The 17589-nt window shown below is 29.4% G+C and overlaps 4 protein-coding genes across 13 annotated transcripts; 2 read left to right on the top strand and 2 right to left on the bottom strand.

Annotated features, from left to right (window-relative positions):
• Nucleotides 1-47: 47 nt before the first annotated feature.
• Nucleotides 48-10289, bottom strand: LOC122633646 (transcription elongation regulator 1). 9 transcript variants are annotated; one of them, XR_006328156.1, is made up of 19 exons: nt 10038-10289; nt 9323-9581; nt 8844-8933; nt 8575-8769; nt 8235-8478; nt 7940-8158; nt 7655-7858; nt 7259-7523; nt 6956-7188; nt 6721-6881; nt 6419-6627; nt 6166-6316; nt 2252-2689; nt 1962-2171; nt 1618-1884; nt 1421-1498; nt 1115-1338; nt 413-1018; nt 48-322 (listed from the first exon to the last, which is right to left on the bottom strand). XR_006328156.1 is itself a non-coding variant. In XM_043821773.1 (19 exons), the coding sequence occupies exons 3-19, from the start codon at nt 9548-9550 to the stop codon at nt 1015-1017; spliced, it is 3420 nt and encodes a 1139-aa protein (XP_043677708.1). In that variant the 5' UTR covers nt 9551-9581; nt 9653-9725; nt 10038-10176; the 3' UTR covers nt 48-1014. The 9 variants fall into 9 exon arrangements, 7 of the variants coding, with proteins under 7 accessions (XP_043677708.1, XP_043677709.1, XP_043677702.1 ...); XR_006328157.1 differs by having other exon boundaries at nt 48-647; nt 759-1018; XM_043821773.1 differs by adding an exon at nt 9653-9725 and having other exon boundaries at nt 48-1018; nt 10038-10176.
• Nucleotides 10290-11857: 1568 nt separating this feature from the next.
• Nucleotides 11858-12849, top strand: LOC122633356 (COA8 family protein CG14806, mitochondrial). Of its 2 annotated transcripts, none has more exons than XM_043821151.1 (3): nt 11858-12149; nt 12212-12433; nt 12507-12849. In XM_043821151.1, the coding sequence occupies exons 1-3, from the start codon at nt 12084-12086 to the stop codon at nt 12705-12707; spliced, it is 489 nt and encodes a 162-aa protein (XP_043677086.1). In that variant the 5' UTR covers nt 11858-12083; the 3' UTR covers nt 12708-12849. The 2 variants fall into 2 exon arrangements, with proteins under 2 accessions (XP_043677086.1, XP_043677087.1); XM_043821152.1 differs by having other exon boundaries at nt 11946-12149; nt 12233-12433.
• LOC122633597 (ELKS/Rab6-interacting/CAST family member 1-like) lies at nt 12836-15825 on the bottom strand. The gene is made up of 8 exons (XM_043821630.1): nt 15580-15825; nt 15338-15514; nt 14838-15043; nt 14374-14605; nt 14223-14323; nt 13929-14142; nt 13623-13850; nt 12836-13350 (listed from the first exon to the last, which is right to left on the bottom strand). The coding sequence occupies exons 1-8, from the start codon at nt 15694-15696 to the stop codon at nt 12934-12936; spliced, it is 1692 nt and encodes a 563-aa protein (XP_043677565.1). The 5' UTR covers nt 15697-15825; the 3' UTR covers nt 12836-12933.
• A 181-nt stretch (nt 15826-16006) lies between these two features.
• LOC122633355 lies at nt 16007-17428 on the top strand. The gene is made up of 3 exons (XM_043821150.1): nt 16007-16204; nt 16319-16550; nt 16642-17428. The coding sequence occupies exons 1-3, from the start codon at nt 16084-16086 to the stop codon at nt 17381-17383; spliced, it is 1095 nt and encodes a 364-aa protein (XP_043677085.1). The 5' UTR covers nt 16007-16083; the 3' UTR covers nt 17384-17428.
• The last annotated feature ends 161 nt before the right edge of the window (nt 17429-17589 follow it).

The raw sequence follows: 17589 nt of genomic DNA, 5'->3' as shown, positions 1-17589 counted from the left end.
AATCGCTAACAAATCGAATTTGATAAAAACAGAAAAAAGAACTAAGATTGAACTAATGCAAATATAATTAAAATCATTTTCATAATATAGAATTTTATGTGGAGTATACTGAGAAAATACAACAATATACTGTCTCTTGATACAACTCTACAATGGGTATTATACGCTTTACAATTTCTCGGTTACCATACTCATGAATTTGATATAAATTCTTGTTGTCTTTCTTGGTTTAGCTTGTTGATAATGATTAATATACAGAAGCAATTGTTCGTGGAAACTTTCGATATCTTCGTATTTAACAGGACAAGTATGTAACGCATTCCTATAACATCAAGTATGGAGAGGAATATGAACTATCGTAGAGCATCAGATTATATTCTAGTCGGTTCCTTCTTTTTTATCATATACTTACATTTATTACGCTGTGTTTGTATAACTGGTTCAAATAACTTAACTTTCGAAAGATCTTCTATAATCGTGCGTCTAAAAAATATACCTCATCTGATTGTCATAAATTGCCTTATGGTACACGTCTCGTTAAGGAAATTATTTTCTAACATAAATAATTAATAACTTATCATCAGTTACACAATTTCAAACGCACACAGCTGAGTTGAATGTTCATCTCATGCATTCTAGAGTTTTGCCTTTACACATGAAAATTTATATAAAAGAATTATAAAAGCATATTTTGCACTATAAGTATTGTAAACCGGACAATCTTAAATGGATCTTAAATCTGACAATGTAATAAATACCTATGTATTTATTTTCATAATACACTTTTTTGCCTTATATGATTCTCAACGAATAAGTCAGATCGTAACTTAGTACTCTGTATAACACGGCACACGTTTAACTGTGTGGAATTGGTGTTATTTTATTGATACCTATAATTACATACGATTATCACCTTGCGTGTAAAGTACTTCAATCCAACTATAGCAATAGATTCAATAACTCATTTTCTTTTTGGGCACCACATTTATGTTTTCACTTGTTGATTCAAATGCTTTAACTGAAATAAAGATAATATATCATATTCGCAAGTTGTATGGGGTTACATTGTTTGTGTGAAGTTTCTTCAAAAAAATTATCTAATAATAATAATTACTTCGTGGTTGGTCTTCTTGATGGTTCAGACGCTGTGGGAGGTGGAGGTGGTCCTCTTCGGGCTAATTCTTCCAAATATCCCATCAACAGTCGCGTTCGTTCAGCAGCTGCTGCTTCTAATACAAGAAAACGTCGATCCTTCCTCAAAATTTCTTCGATTTCGGCTAAGCAAGCACTATTTTCTTGCACCTTTTTGTACGTCTTATCGGTAATCAACTTTGTCTCCTAAAAAAAAAAAAATGAGAAGAAACATAGAAATATAGGAATTAAATATGTTCAATACATTACCGTAGAAAAAATTGCATACCTGCAGGAGTTCTCTAAAATCTGCCTTAGCAGCAACAAGTTTATCCTTTATGTATTCTTTAAATTCTTTTTCACATTTCTATTCATAAAAAAAAAGAAAAAAAAAAAGAAAAAACAAGAAAAAGAAAAATAGAGTACAATACACGATTAATGTACATTCTTAAAAAAAATTCTTAAATTTTATTATCATCAACGTACCCGATCGCTGGATGAAAATTTAATATATCTAGGATCATCTTTTAACAATTTTTTAATATCTCTCCAAGATGCTGTGAGTTCGGTCGAAGCACCTACTTCGTCTAAAACCTCTCTAAATTTATCTCGCTTTTTTCGACCAAGCTGTTCGATGTGTTCATTGAACAATCGTTCCTTTTCCTCACGATCTAAACTCTCCGCTAATTCCCATCTATGATCCTTCCTTAATTGTCGTTTTGCTTCTCGCCACGCAAGGTCACCGTTTCTCACCTGCATTTCAATATATTTTATTGGAAGGTGTTATTTTTGAATTAGCTTATTTCAAAGGAAACTTTTGCTATGCCTACCAGATCAGCAAGAAGTGCACTGAAATGTTGAACAGCTTCCGTATGGCGATGATGCTGTCTTTCTTTATCGCGATCTCGAAGATGTGTAGCCAATGTTCTCTGTACCTCTCTTTCTCTTTCTCGTAAACTTGCTTCTGCTCTTCTTTCACGTTCTCGTTTCTGTTTCTCGCGATCTTCCTCGGAATCGGAATGATCATCTCCTTCTTCCTTCTATACGAATACGTTATAATATAATATAATATAATACGTTAACAATGATTAAAGATATAAAATGATTATAGAGAAATTACATCATTTTCTTTTTTCGTATTCTTTTCGTCACTTTCTTCTAATTCTCCGCTTTCCTTCTCAACAATTTCCTTTTTCTCCTTGCCATTTTCTTCAGTTCCAGTATCTGTCCGTCTTTGTTTCTTTTCCTTATTATCCTTATCAGATTTGTCCTTAGATTTTTCTTTATACTTATCCACATCCTTCCGGTCCCTGTCCTTCTTCTCAGATTTATGGTGGTCTTTATCTCTGTGCCGATGATCTTTATCTTTTTCCTTTTCCTTTTTCCTTTCCTCCTTCAGAATACGAATATAGTCTCTAAACCAATCTTCTCTAGTGGTTGCTGATTCTACGACTCTGTACCTCCAATCAGATTCCAATTTTTTCTTACAGTCACTCCAGTGCGAATGTCTGTCAATGTCTTTGTGCTCACGTAGCATTGCTATGAATTCCTTTTTCACCTGAAATACATTCATCATAAGATCGTCATTATTGAGAAATAACAACAATTTTGCTTATTTACTATTATTTTACAAATCTTTATTATAATTGTAAACTGTTTTGGCTCGGATTTATCATGCACGCTTAATAATATTTCCAACCAATGAGTACACGCTTATAACCACATTACAATCACTTTATAATTGTATCATGTAAAGTAATTATTTGTAATGTGGATCAAACTATTTCAACTTGCAAACCTTGTATTATGGTTTTCAAATTGTGTATTTCGTAATGGGTAGAACAAATATTGAATAATGTTCATTCGCGTCAGGAGATATCACAACTTTAAGGGCTCTATTTGTTGGAATTTTTTATGAAATATGCTGTTGTTTTCTGCTGAAAAAAAAGTATACTCATTATAGCTGTAAAAATGATTAGTTTGTAGCAAGCTGTCATTAAACAAATATACACACACTTCCATACAAAAATATACATACATTAAATTTTACATATTGCACATATAAAACATTTATATTTACACATTCACCCATACACACTAGAACGAACTATATTAAATCAAAATTAATTCTGTATTAATGTAACTCTGCTTCCTAAGAAAAGAAAGTATCTTGTCTTGATTTAATGACAACTTGCTTTAAAATATGGATATGTTTTTTAACGCCTTCCCTTGCTGAAAAGAAAAAATATGTTAGTAAGTTATTATCGAGTTTGTATGATTTCAGAAATTTTTAGCCGTCCAAATTACGAAACGAGCTATTAACTCTACTTCTTACTTCCCTTTTAATTATTTCTTCAAGTTCCGTATTTAGAGTATTAGTTCTACAATATTATAGTGGCATTGTAGCACTAACAACTTTTTCTTTTTTATATTTCATATTATAAAAATATTTGATATTATTTTTTCTTTATTAAATAATAAATATGAAAGAGAATGTGTATATATATATATACACACACACACACACATAAATATATATACATATGTATGTATGTATATGTATATGTGTATGTATATATATATATATGAATATATAAATTAATATTTAAAACTAACTATGTTTATAAGTGACTCCATCTTAATTATTAATGATTCCAGCTTAATTTTTTTTTAATTTTGCTAAAACATAAAAATGTTTTATTACCCTCTGTCATTCCCATTGCGTAATTTACGGACGACTTCGGAATTTCGTATAGTAACTACCCTCTCTCTCATGATATTTTTTTACTAATAATATCCATCTAATGAAAGAAAATATTCTTGATCGTGAAATATTTCTGTAATTTTTTTTTTCTTTTTTTTTTCTTTTTCTTTTTGTTTTTTTTTTAAATATCACAAGTTGGAACCTATTTTTTTCACATTGATTTTCAACGAAGAAAGATTTAGTATTACATAATCAACTTGATAACTACAATCTAACTACCTTATGATGTCCACCTCTATTACCTTCATATCTAATTATTATTTTCATAAAAGAACATAAATCTACTGTTATACAAATGCATACTCCCCATTATTCCCATTTAACATCATACCACGTTACTACAAAAATTTGATCTATCACTCTGACTCTGTACTCTAATAAAATCTAAATCCTTTCTCTCGCACAAGTATATTTTCGTGATATAATAAAAATACTTAAATCGTAAATAAAATTATTAAACAGAAAATACACACGCATATATATATGTATATGAGAAATATTACTGTAATATATACATATATATGTATGTAGTTTTAAGATATGTACATAAAGTTTTCATTTCTTAATTCAAACACATGACATAATGCTTCGATACAAGAACGATTAACGATTGATTCTCAAATGATTTCTACATTCTACAATCAAAGTTGATACTGTTTTTTTTTTTTTTTTTTTTAAATATGCAAATGTAAAAATAAATAATATAAGAATTCATTCTTGCTTCGATACATTGAATACAAATTTTAATACCGATAAAATAATAAACTTTTTTAAGTCCCGAGAACGAAATAATGCATATCAAAGTATTTGCAAGTAAAGCTACCCTGTGAGATAAAACTCTCTTGCGGTTCTCATGTAACTCTTTCGATACTGTTTTTAATTTTGGGGAAAAGTTAATCTTTTGAAGTAACGAGGATTACGAGTAATATACAAATACCGAGTTCGTTCATTCTCATGACTCTGGTTTGGAGTAAAGAATGCGGCGCGCGAGGGTGTGCCAACTGTGCCACGTAGTGTAGGTGGGGATGGTAGATGACATCATCCATGCCACCAACCAGCTTCAGAACCAAGCCACTCCACATACGGAACCTGTCCTGCCTGCCTCCTGACTGAAGTGGAGAGTTCAGAACACATAAGTATATAAGGAACCGTCACATACTAAGATTTTATTCTCTACATCTCCCGTCTTAGAGCTACAAAAATTTTCTCTATCGAGCAAATCTACTGGAGTAGAGAATGATTAGAGAAACTTCTCCTGGTATGTGTTCTTCAGCCATAAATATTAGGAATTCATTTTATATGTAATCATACAAGTGGAACAAAATAATAACATACCTATGGAACCTGAAAGAATAATTAATTATATCTGAAAATACATATTTCATTAAATATATAATTAATCAACTATATATTATTAATTATTTAAGAAGTCGCATTATATATTTCGAACTAAAGCAATCATGGTGTTTTGTTTATCATTTATTTCTTACATCAGTAATCAATGCTAAACATTGCTAACTAATGGAATAATATATCTTTTGGATAATTTAATCAATGGAAGTTCTTCAAAGCACAAATATATGCTGAATCTAAACAAAATTCAGCATTCTAATAAGTACTAATTCTTGTAAGTGCATCTTACTTTGCAATTACAGATTTTTCTTTTTCTTTTTTCTTTTCTTTTCTTTTCTTTTTTTTTTTTTCTTTTTTCTTTTTTTTTTCACTCAATCTTTATAAGCTATTTGTAATATGACTTTATAAGAAAAATTAAAAAGATATAACTTAGAAGATCTTACTAAAATATCTGAAACGAAAGTATTGAATTTTATTGATATTTAACTTAAACAAAATACTCTGTTTATATCACTTCTACATAAATATAGAAGACCAAGATGCATTCATGATAAAAATAGAATATAAAAGAATACGTTTAAAACATTTTTTCAATAGATTATAAATTAAGTTATAATTGAATAACAGTCTTTTTTAAACGATTTAAATTTTTTCTTTCTTTTCTTTTCAAACATCAAAACGACGTTACATTAAAAAAAATATTCTTATGTTTAACTCGTCATCATGTTCAGGATATTATAAATTAAAATCTTTTGAATGCATCTATATAAACAGATTGTGTCAAGAAAATGTAAATTCTTTTCTTTTTTATTATAATATTAAATATTGAAAATAACTGCAAGTTTTCGAACAACAAATTTAAAAAGTAGCTGTTGCGTCACTGTAAAATCATTATTATTTTAATAAATCAAGAATACCTGCTCTCGCTTGGCGGTTTTCTCCTCTTTTTCCCTTTTTCGGACTTCCAGGAGATACTCGTTGAAGAGGCTTTCCCGTTCACGCATCTTTTCCACATTCTTAAATCGTTCGTCACGTCCATGCTTTTGTGCAAAATCACTAAACGATGATCTGCAAATTAAAACACGTATTTTTACAAACAGCTCGATTATTAATTTTGTTTTTTCTTTTTGTCAAATACATAAATTTGTCAGATAGATATATTTTACATACTTTCCATGAAGATTAGCTTCTTCCAAAAGTTTTTGAAACTGTTCTTTACGTTCTTTCATTTTGTTTCTTTTCTCGCGTCTCTCTTCCTCCGCTCTTTCTTTCACATACTTTTCAAAAACCTGCTTCCTTTCTTTGGATGTTAAAAGCAAATAACGAGGATCGAACACGATTTTATGAAGCTCTTTCTCCCACGTGCTAAATGCTGATACCTAATATACAATTGTATATTTTATTAATACAAATAGAGCTTGTGCATATGCATAAAAAGTTTATAGAGATAAATTATTCTAAACAAAACTTACATCCTTCTCTGCAAGCATATCTCTAAACGATTTAATCCTAGTTTCCAACGGAACAATAGCCCTTTCTCTGGCTGCCCTCACTTCAGCTTCGATCGCTGCTTCCTTTCCAATGTCGATCGTTTTCTTACCATCCTTGTCCTCTTCCTCTTTTACGGTAACAGCTTTATAAAAGAAAATAGTATATGCTATTCTATTTACAAATCATTAAGGAAATACTATGTAAAATGCAACATACGTTTAGGCTCTTCTTGTTTAATTTTCTTAGCTGGAGTTGGTTGATCATCATCGCTACTTTCACTTGTATCCGATTGGCGTACTGGTTTCGGTGTTCCAACTGCATCTGGTGGCGTAGATGTCATCTTATCTACGTCTTGACGGCCGATAAGATCGTCCGGTCTTTCCCAAACAGAAATTCTTGACGAGGGATTATAAAAAAAGACGCGTCCATCGCCAGTCCATACGACACACCTAAATGAATAAATATATATTACTAAACAGTGTATTATAATAATATTATATCAAAATGTTTTAAACGTACCATGGTGTTCCTGGTACGGGTGTACTGGAAATTGGTCTAGATTTATCCTGAGGTTTAATTGCTTCCTTCGAAGATGTCTCTTCTTTCTTGGGTTTAGTCTCAGCTTCTTTTGCATTATCTTTGGTATCATGAGTGCTCTCTTGTTTGATCTCTTGCTTATTAACTTCAGGACTTTTGTTATTACTGGTACTGGAGGTAGTTGCAGTAGTGGTAGAAGTTGTAGTTGATACTTCTTCTGCTTTTTGTCGAAGTGCTAATTTCGCATCTATTATAACGTTTGAAGAAAATAATGTCTTCGTAAATATTACGTTGCATAACAATTCTTAAATTAACTTTCTAAAGCATTAATTATAAACTAACAACACGAATTAACTGTATTGTTTATTTTTAACTCACTTTCTAAGTCTTTCAATGCCTGTGGCTTTTCCCACACAGATTCTCCTGCTTTACTATTATAATAATATAATCTACCATCTGGAGCACGGTGCTCTGTCCAAATCATGGCTGATGCAACTAATTCAGAATCAAGTTGTGCTAATATAGCTGGATCTTCAGCAGGAGTTTGGGAAGTCATTACACCGTGTGGCATTTGTGGCATACCTAATAATAACAAATTATATAATACTTTCAATCTTGAATCACACAGAAAATTTTAGTTGGAAACATTTTTCTAATACATACCCCAGTTTGTCTGTGGTGGACCATAACCACCAAATGGTTGAAATCCTGGTGGTGGCATACCAAATGGAGCTGTACCAAATTGAGTCGGAATTGGACCACCAAACTGATTGGGCATTCTATGTTGCATCGGCATCATATTTGGTGGTGGCTGCATTATATTCGTATTTATTGTTGATGTATTTATCGTTGGTGCATTTGCAACTGTTGCAGGTACTGATCCTTCAATATAAAATATACATTTTAAAGTTTATACGAATCACTGGAATAGATAATAATATAAAAGAGATTTTATTACCATTAGTTTGACTTGTATCTGACGTTTGTGCATTGACATCTGGAGCATCATTTAGAGAAGGTGGTGGTCCTGTACCTGGAGGTGCGGTACTCATTTGATTCAATGCATCAGCATTATTGGAGGACGACTGTTCATTACTTTGAGATACTCTATTTTCATTAACTTGTGTTGGAGTAGTAGGTGTGGAAGTAGGAGTGGTAGCACGGGCTGTTTGCTTTGATGCCCCATGCACTAACTGTTCTAGCTAATATGGTACACATAAGATCACAATCGTGACATTAACATATTTTAGAAATAATAAAATTGCTATTATTTTATTAATCTATAAAATATTACTAACCTGATCTTGCACCATGACCTTTACATTCGATCCTTCCGGCTTCGTCCATGTTGTCTCTCTAGATCGAATATTATAATAATATGACTTCCCATCTGGTGTTTTAGTTTCTACCCAAACTTCCCCATTAAGGTCAAGCCCTGGAATGTTTGCTTGCGGTTGACTCTGTTGCTGCTGGTTTTGTTGTTGACCTGGAATCTGTTACACACCTTGCAATTGCTTATGTTATACGATACATTATACTTCTGCTATTACACTTATGACTAGCTTACGCTATTCATATTGGGTGGTCCCATTCCAGGAGGTGGCCCATATGGTCCCGGTCCTGTCCCAATGGGACCATTCATCATATGCGGTGGTGGCTATTAACACATGTAATAGACAAAGGGATACCAGGCAAAAAGAAAAGAACTATCATAAGGAATGTTCTTTTATAAAGCCATTTCTATATAATAGATTGATCTTTGTAAGGGAAATAAGGGAAGTACAAATGACATAAATTTTAACAAATACCAGTATTCCTCCAGTTGTTTACTCTCATATAATGTCCCCCATCTGCTTTGCTTTTACCAGAATGCATCGAGTTTTATGACAATTTATTATATAATTTTCTGAATGTATTTTACTGAATGTATTAGTGAAGAAAATACAGATATCTCAGAAGACTATTATCACCATGATACAGACATTGTTCCTACTTGTATATACATATACATATATATATATATATATATATAAAAATATTCTTTACCATTCCTGGTGGTCCCATAAGATTCGGTGGTCCCATTATGTTAGGTGGTCCCATAGGTCCCCAGCTTGGATCAAATGGTGGAGGCCCTCTAAACCTTGGACCGGCTGGACCAGGTGGACAGTTTGGTCGTGGTGGACCCTCAAACGGATATCCATTGTTAGCCCCGCGGAACATCGGACCCCTTGGACCAAAGCCTCTTCCTCGAAACCTTGGAGGACCGCCTCTCATCGGGAAATCAAAACCACCTCTGCCACGACCCCTTAAATTATTTTATACACTTGAGCTATCTTTAATAACTAATCTAAGCCATGACTTGGAATGTCCACGTACGAAATTTGGATACTTCGATCTGCATAAAAACTCTACATCCCCGACTCATAACTGTTAACGTCGAATTTTGGCACTGAAATAAATGGAAGGTGCAAAACCTTTCACCTTGGACGATTAATGTTGATCTTGTAAAATTACATTTAGTGCATGATATTGCATTTCGTTACTTCATCGTCATACCATTGAAAAACGATGTTCTTCGTGTGATCGTCTTAAACACGCGACGCAATGTTTGTTGTTCTTCTTTGTCAATCATACAAAAAAAAAAATTGATCGACGATTTTGCTAAAGAAAATTGTGACCTAATCCTAATTAAGTAAATAAAATTCTACTTCTCTGGAATAAAAAATAAAAAATTTTCCGGGAGTAAACAAGAACGACGCACCTGAAGCTACCTCTTCCTCGCGGTACGAAGTGCCGATATTCTTCTCCATCGAAACTATAATCCTCCGTTTCTTCCATGCCCTCGTCATTGTGCTCCTGCTCATTGTTGAGATTTGCCTCGACAATTCCTGATGCTTGCTCATTGCTCGATTCCATTATATTTTCACCGATCAGTCCAACTAATTTAATTTCTACACAGCCATTTACTACTTTTCTTAGCTTGTAGAAAAATGCCGCAAACAAATCACTATTTTATTCGTAAGCCGTAAACATAGTATTACCAACCTATAAACAAATAGTTCCTATTCTTTCCTAAGGTTCAAGAACATAAAATAAATTACCAGGTTTTGGACAAACGACAAACGTATTAAAATACATTTGATAAAATAAGAATGATAAATAATAAGAAATTAATACGAGTAATCTATTAATATCGTTCTCGAATTTTTATTATTAAAGCTATAATCTCATCTTGATTTTTAATCGTAATATTTTCCCGATGTCATTTATCATTTATTTATTATTTATAAATATATATAATGCATCATTTAGTTTATTAAATTTTTATACTTTTTCAATCAGAATCAGAATCAAATAATCGTGTTTGAATAAAGAATTTTTTACTTCCTTGTAGTTCAATGTTTTTTGCTGCACAATTAGTATCCTCTTTTTTTGTGCTACTCTCAAACGTAGGATGTTCATATAGTTTTTTAATATTTATGATCTTATTTGATACAAGATTTATTATTGATAGACTGGTACTGCTAATACTCCATATTACTCTAAAATCAAATTAAAAAGCTTTTAATTTATATTTTTCATGATACGAAATATATGCAAATCTATAACCTTGTTGGATATGTCGTATTTATGTCGTCTCGATATTCTCTGATGTCTTTTACTTTTTCTGTGTTCTTAAATTGTGTGTTTGCTGATGTATAATCTTTTAGAGGATAAAAATTGTGTTAATGAAATATGTATGAGAAATATTTTTTATACATCATACCATACTTGTATGTTTACCGTTATATCTGTCAGAATAAGTTACATTTCTGGATGTAGGTAAAAGATTCGAGGAATTTCTCTTTGTTAAAAATGAGTCTGTTGTTAAATAATTTCTTTTATGCTTTAATGAATGACGAATTAAATTTCTAGTACTCAATGAATAGTTTCTAAGTACATCTGGTTTAGATATAATTGTACTTTCTCTATTAAGTTCTAAAATATCAGCATTATCTTTTTCTGGGATTAACGTTTTAATATTTATTTCTGTTTTGTTTAATACCTATGGCATATAGATTAATAATTTATACTCTTGATAAATTATAATAACATGAAGATTTCATATAAAAATCAAAATTTTTTATACTGGCTGTGAATACTTATTAAACAGATTTATCCAACATTTTTTTCTTCTGTCCAAACTATTTTTTGCTTTACAGAGCTTTGACATAATATGTTTTTTATAATTTGCTGAATATCTATGATATAATAAAATAATACACATAAATAATGCAATTGAAATCGAATTAAGATTTAACTGTAATTGAGAATTTACTTTTGCATCTGTTTATTTTACTTTTGTACAAATAATTCTAATTTCAATATTACCTTTTAGTTTTTGACATTGAGATAAACTGATTAATGGTCTTCACAGATTAACATGAACAACAAATAAATGAATGCATTTAAATCTCGCGCGTTAGATATCAAGTTTACCATGACTACATTAGTCAAAAGTACTACGAATTACCATGCAAATATACATATAAAAAATTACATCTTATATGGTGTCAATTATAAATATTTCTTAGATATTGATATTGATATTAATGTACAATTCTTTTTTAATGTTTCTTAGTCGATATATGAATACTCCATGTGAATTAATTTAAATTACAAACTGTAAAAAAAATCGTTATATTGATTTCGTGTTAATGAAACAGTTTATGTAGACATGAAGAATTATCTCACATGTTTATGTTTTTTTAATATATTTTTACAGGAATTGTAAGATTCAAACATTCAAGTGTAAATAATATAAAAAATGAATAGTAGATCTACTTGCTTATTCAGAAAAGATCTAGTTAAAAGAATTCGTCCTTTTTGTTCAGTAAGCATTTGTAGTACTTTGGTGTTTACATAATACGATGTAATGTATTTATTTTGTCACACAATTCATTTGCTTTACATCAGAAATCATCGATAAATAAGGCACAAAATGAAATAAATTTTGATCAAATTGGAAATCCAGATCCTATTTCGAATTTGAGACCTATTATTTTTAAAAAGTCCAATAATGAATCTACATTGGAGAAAAAATACAGAGAAGCTAGAGAAGATACCCAGCTTTGGAATCAAACATTTTGGACAAAACATAACAAGAGTTTCATACAAGTAAAATTGATGAATATTTCTTATAAACGTTAAGAAAACAATAAGATTTTTATTAACATATTCTTAAATTCAGGAACGCAGTAAATTTCAAGAAACATTGAAAGCACAAGGTAAAACATCGTTAACAGCAGATGACATGTCTGTTTTTTATAAATATTTTCTTGACAAAAATTGGAGATTACATTTTGACTATAATATTTTGTGGTATAAAAAGAATTTTAATCTTTTATTACTTGAATTGAGGGTAAAAATATCTAAATTAATATTTAAATAATTGATATCGAATTTAAATTTCAGAAGAGTGAAATGTTAGGATATTTGTAAAAAAAATATCATCAATAAAATTTAGTTATAATTAATAAAGGAAAGAGTTCTATGCAACAATATAATAACATACTTTTAGCTATTTCTGGTATTGATTACATTAATTTGCTTTTTAATAAATTGAATAACAAAAAACATAAAATTTGCTTTTAATCTTATCCTTTCGATTGTATCTATTAGTATAGAAAGTCACTTGTTCTGCGCACAATTGGTCCTTTTTTGTGAGCATACTCTTTTTTGATGTATTCAACTTCTTCTTGCTTTTCCTTCAGTTTTAATGTTAGAAATTTACACTGTTGTCTTTCAAAGACCAACTCCCTTTGGTAATCCCGTACAGAAACACATAGCTTTCGTAAGGTTTCTTTTGCTGCAATTAATGATTTTTGTTTTTGTTGATCTAACAAATTTATTTCTTCCATTAAGTTTTGACAGTTCTTGCATTCCACATTATATTCTTGATTTAATTGAACTTCTGCAGTAATCAATGCAATTCTTAAAGATTCACATGTTTCTTTTTCATGAACAAGTTCGTTTCTAATTTCCTCAAATTCAGAAGCAGCTTGTTCAGCCATATTTTCACTATCTTTCAATAACTGTGAAAAAATTATTTGAAATATAATATTTAATTAAAAGAATCCAATTAAAAATAATACGATTCGTTCAGAATTACGCGCGTTAGGTGTCGTAATACTACTGTAGTCAAAAGTACTACATAGTTTCTGGAATTACACGTAATAGATCCATAAAAAATTATATTATATTTAACGTTGATTGTAAATATTTATTTGATACTGTGATTATTTGCAATATTTTTTATATTAATCACAGATATTAATTGCAATAAGAATTACAATTAATTGCTTACCCGTTTCTGCTTTTTTATCGTTTCGTCTTGTTCTTCTATAATTTTTGTTTTAATGTTCAACATACAATTATAATCATCCTTACAACGTTCTAACTCCTCTTTTAAACTATTACATGTATTTGATTCTTTATTTAAACTAGATTCTAATTTTTGAATATCATTTTGCATTCCTGTACATTTGCAACTATACGACTTCAGTAGTGATTGCATTTCGAATATTTTAGATTCCTAAAAAGTGCATTATGAAAACTTAATTTTATGTAAAACTTATCTAGAAGCTGTTAGAACGTAAAATAATTTATTAACCTTTTCAATAATTGTTTTACTTTTATCACGTAAACTGCATTGCTGTTTTTTACAAATAATACTTAATTCACATATTCTTCTCTCCTGTATTTTTGTAACATTTGTAAGTTCTGCAATCAATCCTTTTAATTCAATTATTTCCGCCTGTAAAATCTCTTCTTTTTGTTTAACTATAGATTTTATAAGGTTAACTTCGTCTTGAACAACTGTGCAACTTGAAAATAAAAATATAACATCTGACATAATACTTATAATAAAATTATAATTATACAATATAATTATTTCGTATATTACGTTTTTGTTTCACATTCAGATGCTATCTGCAATTTACATTTTAAATCCTGGCATTCGCGATGTAAAGACACATTTTTGCAAACTGCATTCTCCATTTCCTCCTAAGAAAATAAATCTTTAGTTTTTCATCTTACAAATTTGACATACTTACTTTCAGTGTTGATATAGTTTTTAATAATTTGTCTCTATCTGCTGTAACTGTAATAGTTTCTTTTTTTGCTTGCGCAAGTTGCTCCTCAGCTTTTTGTAGAGCATCTTTTAGGTAAGATATTGGTTGTTCTCCATTTTCTTTCAACTTTGTTGAATGTTGCTTCGCGTTTTGCAATTTCTCCTCCAAATCTTTCTTCTGTTTTTTTTCGTTAGATAAATCCTGATAAATCAACCTGGATTATAAATAATCCTTTAACTAAAATTGGAGATTTCAGTTTTTTATCTACATTATCCCTATAAATGACAATTTTTTGAATTCTTTTGTAGCTTATTTTATTGAAAATATTTCTTTCATTTACCTTGTCAACTGCCACTATCCTAATTTCTTCTGTATTAACATTTTTATCATTGTTATCAGATAGTTTTATAATTTCTTCTGTATTAACACTTTTATCCTTGTCTTGCACTGTGTCATTTGCCTTACGCATAATTTCATTTTCATTTTCTGTATTCTGATTATCAATGTTTCTTGAGACTGATTCATGTTTTTCAGAATGATTCGTATCTCGTTTTGCAGATATATCATTGTTCATATTTTCTTGTGTAATTTGCTTTCTTATAGAATGTATTTTTTCTAAATCCTGTACATTTTCTAATCTTGTATCAAGGACCTGTCCTTTGATAGAAGTCATTTAATTAAATACTATAAATATTGTCTATAAGATTTTATTTACTTAATGATATATTATTCAATTCATTTACCATTTTCAGTAATATATACATCTTTTCTTATGGCTTCATCATCATATGTTTCTTTATTTGAGATTTCTTTAATTTTTTCATCGTTTTTATAGGCTAATCATTTACAAAAGAAAGAAGAAAATATAATTGTAAAAATAATTCGTAATATTATTAATAGTACTATATAACCTTTTTATACGCTAATTAATAAATCTTTATTATGCAAGTGATGTAATAAATAAAAGTAAATAGTTATTTATAATATCTATATTAATAAAAAATTTACATTTTCTTGTCTTATTGCAAGTACATCTTTTTCGTGTTTTGCAAGTGTTGATATTACATGGTATTTTTTTCTTATTTTCTCCAGTGGATAGTATATGATGTTGACAATCACAAATCTTAGACAAATTATTATTAATATTGATATACTAGATACTATATATTACATACAAATATTATATACCTTACAACATAGGATTGGATTTTTGTCATATTCATCTTCCATTTTTTGTAATTTAGCAATTGTTGCAAGTTGTTGATTAAGTTCAGTTAAACGTGTTACAAGAAGAGAGTTGCACATTCTAAGTTTCTTCGTTAATTTAAAAGCATTAAAAATTTTGATTTGATGCTTCAATTTTTAACCGCCTAAGTATTCAAGATAAAATGTGGAAATCTCTTGTTTATTCTAATAAAAAGTAGAATGTCATTTTTTTTACCTTTCAACCTTTAAAAAATAAAATCATCTATTAGAAGGGAAAAACAGTTCTTTTAATTAATAATATTTCTCAACTAAATTAAATGTGCAAAATTACTTTTTAATACGTAAAACAAAATTGATATAATTTCTATTTTATATAAGAAAATAATCTATCAAATTTGACAAGGTGTTATTTAATGTGATATAATTTCATATAGAAATATTTAATCGTGCTCATGTTTTGAAATATGTGTGAACAAATATTTGGACATGTTAAAAAAAATATTAATTCGTGTACGATGGCGTATACTACTTTTATGTGGTATAGGACTATGGATAGCACTTTGTGCAAATGATCTGTATTATAATAATGAATTAATACTTTCTGAAGGTGACGAAATAAAAATATGATTTTCTTTATTCCATTCATTATACAGCTAATATTTTAATGAGTACATTGTAATACATAACTGCTTCAAATAGTTTTATTGTAATTTTGACAAAGATAAGGTATTTCCAACAACAAGGACAACAGCACAAGAAAATATAATTAAAAAGAGAAGTACTTTAATGAGTATTTCACATTTTATTGAACAAAGTCACAAATCATGGGGTACCATAAGAAAATCAAGAGTATTAACGACTTTTGTTGTCATTTTCGTATCTATTTGGTTCATTTTATTTACTACATGTTTTGAAGATTATATAAGAAGAAAATCAGAGAAATTTATAAACACGTTAGTAAAATTTAATTGGTATATATTTAATATATAAAAAGTAAAACTAAATGATCATGTGTACGTGTATGTGTGTGTGCGTGTGTTGCAGGCCAGACAACAAGAAAAAACTTAATCCTAATTCCAGTAAAAAAACATTGACAAATGTTGGTGTCCAAGTACCAATATATCCTTTTTATTACACACTATCATCATTTAGTACAAACTCCACTATTTTACATCGAGAATCAACAACACGTTTCGAAAGTAATGACACATGGTCGAGTACTACGCAATCAAATCAAGAATGGTTTTCAATAATGAAATCTTCATCAAATATTTTATCTTATTCTTTCGAAGAAAATCAAAATGAACAAAAAATTATTAGTAAAGATTTAAAAAAACACAAGGATATTATTTGCAATAATAATAATAATGCATATGACCGACACAAGTTTGCATATTCGTACAATGAATTTGACGTTTTTCAATGTGAACACGTATCTCAATTAATTTATTATATTAATTTAAGTCGTTCACTTCATTTTCAATCAACTTTATTCTCTCAAAGATATACCGTTAGTATATTTAATATTTTCACTTCCTTATCGACTAAATACATGTTGAACTCTTCTTGGTCGGTAAAATATTTATACAAACAAAATGGCGTTTTCAATGATAACGACGAAAGAACAATTAATTTTAATAAATTAAAAATGGCAAATTTTTGGTCGAAAAGAAAGGAAAAGATATATATTATTAGTTCTTCGCCAGAATTTCAACAGTTTTTAGCTAATTTCAAGAATTTCAGGTATACGCCAGAATCATTATATTCTTTGAAAATTTATCAATAATGTAAAAATTATAAAATATTTAATAAATTGACGTCTTTCACACAACAGAGATTTTTTTTTATATATATACACACGTATATTATATAATAATTAACAATTATTAATAATATAAGAAATAGATAAAAATAAACAAATAAAAGTAACAACACGCGCGCGTTATATGTACACACACACACACACACACACACGCGCGCGCGCGCGCGCGC

This window comes from Vespula pensylvanica, chromosome 12 (genome assembly GCF_014466175.1).
Source record: "Vespula pensylvanica isolate Volc-1 chromosome 12, ASM1446617v1, whole genome shotgun sequence".
NCBI lineage: Eukaryota > Metazoa > Arthropoda > Insecta > Hymenoptera > Vespidae > Vespula > Vespula pensylvanica.
The sequence above is the reverse complement of the archived record's forward strand: the minus strand, read 5'-3'. Positions and strand labels throughout refer to the sequence as shown.

Bases quoted from the DNA above. Each gene is read 5' to 3' on its own strand.
- LOC122633646 (XM_043821767.1), bottom strand. From the start codon at position 10,192: ATGGAATCGAGCAATGAGCAAGCATCAGGAATTGTCGAGGCAAATCTC. The intron at 6,882-6,955 runs GTATGTTGCATT...TCTTTTATAAAG, and splicing joins TAAACAAGAAGAGCCTAAAC to CTGTTACCGTAAAAGAGGAA. The intron at 1,885-1,961 runs GTAGGCATAGCA...ATTGAAATGCAG, and splicing joins GTGCACTTCTTGCTGATCTG to GTGAGAAACGGTGACCTTGC.
- LOC122633356 (XM_043821151.1), top strand. From the start codon at position 12,084: ATGAATAGTAGATCTACTTGCTTATTCAGAAAAGATCTAGTTAAAAGA. The intron at 12,150-12,211 runs GTAAGCATTTGT...ATTTTGTCACAC, and splicing joins GAATTCGTCCTTTTTGTTCA to AATTCATTTGCTTTACATCA. The intron at 12,434-12,506 runs GTAAAATTGATG...TCTTAAATTCAG, and splicing joins ATAACAAGAGTTTCATACAA to GAACGCAGTAAATTTCAAGA.
- LOC122633597 (XM_043821630.1), bottom strand. From the start codon at position 15,696: ATGTGCAACTCTCTTCTTGTAACACGTTTAACTGAACTTAATCAACAA. The intron at 15,515-15,579 runs GTATATAATATT...AATTTGTCTAAG, and splicing joins ATCCAATCCTATGTTGTAAG to ATTTGTGATTGTCAACATCA. The intron at 14,606-14,837 runs GCAAGACAAGGA...TTTATAATCCAG, and splicing joins CGTAAGGCAAATGACACAGT to GTTGATTTATCAGGATTTAT.
- LOC122633355 (XM_043821150.1), top strand. From the start codon at position 16,084: ATGTTAAAAAAAATATTAATTCGTGTACGATGGCGTATACTACTTTTA. The intron at 16,205-16,318 runs GTGACGAAATAA...ATTTTGACAAAG, and splicing joins TGAATTAATACTTTCTGAAG to ATAAGGTATTTCCAACAACA. The intron at 16,551-16,641 runs GTTAGTAAAATT...CGTGTGTTGCAG, and splicing joins TCAGAGAAATTTATAAACAC to GCCAGACAACAAGAAAAAAC.